Here is a 7,014-nt window from a genome sequence, read left to right on the forward strand (position 1 = left end):
CTCGTTTGAAGTCAGAATCTCTGAAAACATGTCCAAGGGACCCACTCTCGTCTCTTGTCTTTTAGCTCTTTTCAGATCTTTTCAGCTGTTCGCCCCCTGTATGTGCACATATAACTGCAATAACTCTTAGCTTCTCTGAAGGGAAACATAAGAGCGGGCTCCTTGCTTGTGCCTGAGCCACGCTGACCCAGCCCACTAATATCTGGAGAGCTAGAAATACTTCTGTCTTCATCTGCTTAGTTTTCGGCTGTAAGGGCGAGGGGGAGTATTCTCCTTACACCGCTTTCCAGACATCTTTCTTCATCTTACACATCTTCCCACACGACAAAGCTAACTTTCCAGTATTTCAGAGGATATTTCTTTTCATCAGAATCTTCTTAATTTAACAAACAGGCTATGTTGCTCCAATGGGTGTTTCACCTGCACATATAAGAAGCTGATATAAGAGTCCGATAGAATTAGGATCCCCAGAAACCCATGTAAATTCTGGGTGGGTGTGGTACCTGTAATCCTCCCTCGGAAGGTACAAACAGCAGGTCCCTAGAGTGAAGTGAGGTGAGCGGGCTTGATTACAAGGTGGGTTTATTTCAGTGTGGAAGAGCAATTGAAGATTATTCCCAACAAGGGCATCTGTGTGTATAACTGCCCACCCAGACATATAAAAATCATACATATTCATGCATGTAAATCACACGCATGTGCGAAACATTGAGAAAGAAAAGATTCGTTCCTATGATCTTTAACTGCTTATATGTACTTTTGTGTCTGTGAACATGCATTATGTTCTGATTTGGGCGTGGCTTGATCGGATTTTTAACCTTCTCTTTTTCGCCCCAGGTTTGAATGAAGAGTTGGTCCAGCTGCTCCTTATTCGAGATGAGCTGCACACAGAACAAGATGCCATGCTGGTGGACATTGAAGACTTGACTAGGTCAGTCTGCCTTCCCCCTTCCAAAGGAGAAAAGAAGCCTTGGGTAGTCTGAACTTGGGAGACGAGGGCAAGAATGAGCTCTTGAGACTCCATCCCTTACGTTTGTACCTAACTCACCAAACAGCTATTGATATTCACTACTTAGAAGAGAGGAGAAAGGCCCAAAATCCTCTCTAGAAAATGCATTATTTTTAGTCTGGGGGGTAGGGAAGGGATGCTTGTGCTCTGGCATGCACGTGGAGGTCAGAGAACAACCTTGAGTGTCTGCCCGGTTTTCCTCTTTGTTTGAGATAGGATCTCTTGTTTTCTATCAGGCTTCCAGGGAGTCTCCTATCTCCAGCTCCACCTCACAGTAGCTGTACACAGTACAGTCCTGGGGCTGTAGAGCATGCCACAGTATTCAGCTTTCTGTGATGTTCTCGTTGCATTTCTGTTGCTGCAATAATTAGTATGACTGAAGTAACTCAGGGGAAGAAAGGGTTTATTTCATCTTACAGGTTATAATGCATCATTGAAGGAAGTCAGGGTAGGAACTCTAAGGAAAAAAACATGGAGGAGTGCTGTTTGCTGCCTCATTCACTGTCCAGTTCACTAAGGATCATGCTCAGCTAGCGTTTCCTTACAATGCAGGACCACTTGCCCAGGGAATGGTATCACCCATGGTGGGCCGGGCCCTCCTGAATCAATTAAAATGAAGACAATCTCCCAACTGACAGGTTCATTAGACAGCCTGATCATGGCAATTTCTCTTTCAAAGCTTGCTTCTCTGTTAACTCCAATATGTATTATGTTGACAATTAAAAGTAGCAAGGAAGACTCTGGTATTCCCACTTTCAAAACAAACTCTTTCCTCAATAAGCTATCTCCCAGCCCAGAAATGGTGATAGCTGTCAATCTATGAGGACTTCTTATGCTTTCCTCTAAATGTTTCCAGGGCAACATTTCTAGCCCAGAAGGACTTCATCCAGCAAAACTGTTACCCCCAAGATGGCTGGCCCTCATTCATTCCATTCTGTTGTCTCCAGTGCAGGAATAGCCATGTGGTTAGTACCACAAAGAGACACCAGCTGTTAAGTGGGCCATCTCTTGATCATTACTGCCATGCTTGGAAGGGAGGGATGCTGGCATCTTTCCAAAGCCCCAGTGCCACCCAATTGTTCTTATCATGGGGACACTGAGATCTTGGTGTCAAGCCGGATGTGGGTCCAGCTGCCTTGCAGGTTAGAGTAATGAATCAGGCTCGTGCTGGTCAGGGTATCCCACTTCTTAGTAGCTTCTATCATAGTAAAGCTCATCGTATGTATGTATGTATGTATAGAGGACATATATATGAATCGATAAATAGATAGATAGATAGATAGATAGATAGATAGATAGATAGATAGATAGATAGATATGGGGTATGTATGGGTAGGGTGTGTGTGTGTGTGTGTGTGTGTGTGTGTGTGTGTGTGTGTGTGTGAGCACTTGCATGTGAAAGTCCCAAATTGATGCCAAGTGTCATGCTTGTTCTCTGTCCTACCTCTATGGCTCATCTAGCTAACCAGTTTGCTCTGAGGACCCTCTTCCCTTGCCTTCTGAGGCTGTAACTATAGGCAGGTCTCCATACCTACTTGTCATACACAAGGATTCTGGGATCCACACTCCAGTCCTCGCACTTGTATGGCAAGTACTTTAACCACTGAGCTTTCTCCCTGGGTCCTTGTTTTGTATGCATTGAATTATCTTATCCCTCATCTGAGAAAGGAAAGAAGGATGCCCCATAAGTTGAGGATATTTGCCAGCAGCTGAATTATTACAGTAACTCTCAAATAATACCATTGTCACCTGGAGACAAGTTGGGGCATTGCCCCGTCAGCAGCCGTAAAGCACCCCATTTTGTTACCCCAGAATCCAAAAGTCTCCGAATCAAAAGGATAGAATCAGCAGGGAAGCAGACAGCCAGGCCCCATAGTTCACAGAAGAAGTCTGCAGTCTTCCATAGCTCCCGCCTATCTATGGTAGCAGAAACCTTCCCCCACCCCTGGCTGGTGCTGGCATTCCTTGCTGAGAGGGACACTGAGGGACTCCTACCCGTTTCTCAAGGTGATAGGCTGCATACTAGTTTCTCTGTGGGCCTGCTGGTATAGACAGGGTGGTTTGGGAGACAGGGCAAGCAGGACCATAAGGTCAGAAGCTTGGAGACAGTAGAGGAAGCTTTTCGATTGGAGCAGTCCTAGAATAGGCAGAGGCATGGTGCTCCCTTGAAACCCTTCACATGGAGGGAGAGACCCATCCTTCTGTTCATGCTAGGGGTGGGGGACTGTGCATGGGGACAGAGGAGAGCCAGAGGGTGCCGAGCCATTCCCAGTGGTGTCACCGCAGAGACTCCTCTGGGAAGTTTGGGTCCACAGTTTCCTCTACCTGTTCTACCCTCACCGTTATAGATGTCAGTTTACAATCCACTCAGTTCGAGTTTGACTCCTCACTGAAAGTACCTACGGATATTTATAAACCACAGATGCCCTGGGTCCCACCTGGAGAGATTCTGATTTAACTGTTCTTGGACTAGACTAGGAATCGGGCTTTTTTAAAGTTTCCAGGTGTCTTAAGAGACATTCTCTCTGCCCGTCCCCTGGAGCTTACTTCTTAGTCATTATTCTTCCCTTTTGTGTGGGATTGCCAGGACGGACCACACTATTAGCTAACTCTGATCAACAGTTATGACTTTGGAAGGCTTTATTCTAAAAGACCATCCCTGGGGAGTAGCCCCAACACATTCCATGCTACTGTCTCCCACCCATGGCCAGCCACGTGCTGGGTGCCAGGGTGCCACCAGCTGTGAGGGTGACAATTCCAGCTTATCTCCCTCCTCTGAGTCCTGGCCACAGCCTGGCCTCTGAAGAGCTTTATCACAGTTATATAGGTCTGCTGTTTCTCCCCCGGTGGTGATGGACCCCCTATCCTGAGAGCAGAGATCACACCACTTGAATCCTCCATTATGTTTTAGATTCTAGCACTGGGCCTGCCATGTACACAGTAGGTCGTCAGCAATGATTTTATCTATATATAGAGAGTCATTTTGCAGGGCTTGAATGATATACATCTTACATCTTACAAAGGACTTTAATGTAAAGATGATTAATGGGAAGGTTTATGGAAATCCTTTCCCTCTTAAGATTTTAATGAAATCCCTCTTATGTGTGTCTCAAAAGAAAACATTGATTTTAATATTTTCCAAAGCTGTTTATTGCCACTTTTTCTTGCCTTTGCAGAAAGTCTCTTGATGCATGTACTGGTGTGTACAATTGTGTAGAGCTACATTAAAGAAAACACTGTAAGAGCTCTAGTTCGGTTAGCTACAGTGAACCTCCCATCACAGGACATCAGAACATTCCTTGAATTGAATTTGCTTGAGATGCTCACAGATTGCTCTATAAAAATGGTCCATAGCTCTTTAGACCCATCAGCAGGGCCATGGTCTGGTTTGTTGGAGGAGGGGCCAATAACAGCATTTCCCTGAGCTCCTTGATTGCCAAATAGACATTGCCATTTGTTCCAGAGTTTCTAGATGTGGCAAGGATGCTGCGGTCACGTGCCCGATTTTTGAAACTGCTCGTGGTTAGTCTTCTCTGCACCATGGCTAGGAGGCTTTCTGCATGAAACCAGGCCTTAAGCTTGGCGTCACCAGCTCACTCCCCACATCCAGACAGTACACATCTTGTCCCCAACCCTTGATGACAGCCAGAAACCACAGCCTTAGCCTCTCACAAGATTTGTCATTTCCTAAAATCATCCTTCCAAACCGTTAGCTTTTGCAGCCTACAGATCTTACAGGCTTTTGGGTTGTGTCTGTTTGCAGGGTTGGGGGGAGGGGAGGGACGGGGTCATGCCAAGAACTTGGCCATTTCTCCCTTCCTGTCCCCTCCACCTAGCTTCTGGATTGTCCAAGTTTTGCATCATACCCTGCTTGGCCCTTTCACTGTTGTGTTGACGCCTTAGAATTATCTGGGGGTGGGGAACTTATGCTGACACAGGACAACTTCGTGTCCACAGAGAGCTTTGCATCATGTGTTTGACGTAAGCTTTCGTAAGAGCAAATTAGATGGACAGCTGCGGGTTTCCATCAGCCTTAGTTAATGCCCCAATCTACGTGTGTTAGAACAGTCGCTCAGTCCACCCTCAGCCACTCATTCTCGAAACCTGATCTTGACTTGTTTGTTTTACCCCTTTGGTTCCTGCAGAGCTGGGGCATCCTACATGTTCGGCGAGTGTGCTACACTGAGCTGCAGCCCCACCTTTAATGTTTGTTTCCTGTCTGTGTCCTCCTCATTTGCCAGTTTGTGCCCATCCTGGCCGCATTCACTGGAATACTCCCTACAAAGACCCCAGCCTTTTTGAGCCCTGGTTGCAGTGCACAGCATGTAGAAACCACATTTTAACTCTTTACTGATGCAGACATTCCAGCTACTCACCTCTTGGCACCTTTTAAACACAATACTTTGCTTCTTCACAGTAGTAATATCTGTCAGCCTCAGATTAATCCTGCGATTGACAAAATCAAGGACCCATGATCACCTAAAGCCAGAACAGCGCATTGAGCTTAAAGGAAGCACTCTACCCTGACTCGCGTGTGTCTCATCCCGACTCCTGGTGTGCAGGCTGCTGTAGCTGTCTTTGGTTTGGAGGGTGTTGGCTGGAAGGCAGTCTGGCTGGGTCTTTCTCCTCAGTGCTGAGTGATTTGTATCTTTGATTTTGCAGACACGCTGAGAGTCAGCAGAAGCACATGGCTGAGAAAATGCCCGCGAAGTGAAAGAGAGCCATCCACCAGAGAACAAGCTAGAATTTATTTTGCTTCTGTGGTCGTAAAAATTGCTGTTGCTAAAGGTGGTTCCGAAACAGACATCAGTGTTAGTCATTGGTAACGTCCGAGCTTACTGTCCCGTGACTGGCCTTCGCTTCTTAATTTATTTTAATTTCTTTCTTTCCTTTTTTTTTTTTTTTTTTTTACTCTTGCCACTTACTATCAGGCCTTTTAATAAAACATTGTTACAAGAACTGTACAGTACTTAAACCACCAACAACCGTGGATAAGCAGAGGGTAGTTTTGACTTTGTTTTTGTTTAGAGACTTTAAGTTGGAGCAGTATTTTACCATTGACTGTTTCATTCTTCACTGTAGCTTTGAAGAGGAACTGTAAATGACGGTGCTATACAAGTCAAAATACATGCCTGCCTCGTAGTGAAGTCGTAGCTCTCCATACTACGTATATTTTAATCAGTTTTCAACATTTTGTGAATGTTGACTACCTGAGGTTTATTCTTAGATGTGCTATTAACATTCTGTCGGATCCACATGGTTCCTTGGGAGTTTTATGTATAAATATGTAAAATAAAAATTAAAACTTTGTTTCATATGATACGTCCTTTTGCTCACTAACAAGCACTGGCTGTGTCTCCTTTGCCCTTGTTCCTTGGGGGAATCCCCACCAGACAGTGACAACTGCCAGTTGTTCCAAAGAAAGCCCCAAGGTAAGAAAGAATAAGAGATCGGTTACATCAGGGCCAGCGTTTCCGGGATGGACTAAAGCAACCCATCTGGAGCGGTGCCTTTCTTTAATACCTATTCCTCTTGTTAGGCCCTCAGATGGTGTCAATGTTCCATTTAACAAATTTACTCCATGAACAAATGGTGCTTGCACTTTTCTTGTGGACCCCAGAGCCTGACGTGGCAGAGTAGCTGTGATTTCCTACACAAGACCCTCACATGACTGGGCCCACTGGCATCCTCTCCTGAAAGATGGGAGGGCTCACAGAGTGCACGAGGTTCTCTTCCTGGGATACATGAACAGTTAACAATTGCTGAGGGTCAGAAGGATTCTCCTTGGGTATGTAGCATCGGCAAACCACCCATGCTCCTTTGTGTGACTAATTCAGCTCACATCAAGTTAGATGTGTGTGGAATCATTTTGGTTGGTCTGACATTGGTGCCCCATCTGAAGTAGAGTTAGCCATTCATTCAGGCTCCACAGAAAAACTAACACAACATATTTTTACTGTGTTTCTAAAGCTATTTTTTTGCCATTTGTAATTTTTGAAGCACTT

At 45.3% G+C, this 7,014-nt stretch overlaps 2 protein-coding genes across 6 annotated transcripts in view; both read left to right on the plus strand.

Annotated features, from left to right (window-relative positions):
• Iqschfp (Iqcj and Schip1 fusion protein) overlaps positions 1-6,347 on the plus strand; it is a 734,263-nt gene extending 727,916 nt beyond the window's left edge. Inside the window, exons 10-11 of the mRNA NM_001113419.2 lie at positions 838-931; positions 5,672-6,347. Of these exons, the coding sequence (NP_001106890.1) occupies positions 838-931; positions 5,672-5,723 (146 nt within the window). The 3' untranslated portion in view covers positions 5,724-6,347. The remainder of the gene's footprint in view (positions 1-837; positions 932-5,671) is intronic.
• The window catches only part of Schip1 (schwannomin interacting protein 1), a 561,681-nt gene extending 555,334 nt beyond the window's left edge, over positions 1-6,347 (plus strand). For all 5 annotated transcript variants that reach the window (NM_001113421.1, NM_001113420.1, NM_001282045.1 and 2 more), the window contains 2 exons: positions 838-931; positions 5,672-6,347. In NM_001113421.1, the coding sequence (NP_001106892.1) occupies positions 838-931; positions 5,672-5,723 (146 nt within the window). In that variant the 3' untranslated portion in view covers positions 5,724-6,347. The remainder of the gene's footprint in view (positions 1-837; positions 932-5,671) is intronic.
• Positions 6,348-7,014: the final 667 nt, after the last annotated feature.

Source organism: Mus musculus, chromosome 3 (genome assembly GCF_000001635.26).
Source record: "Mus musculus strain C57BL/6J chromosome 3, GRCm38.p6 C57BL/6J".
Taxonomy (NCBI): domain Eukaryota; kingdom Metazoa; phylum Chordata; class Mammalia; order Rodentia; family Muridae; genus Mus; species Mus musculus.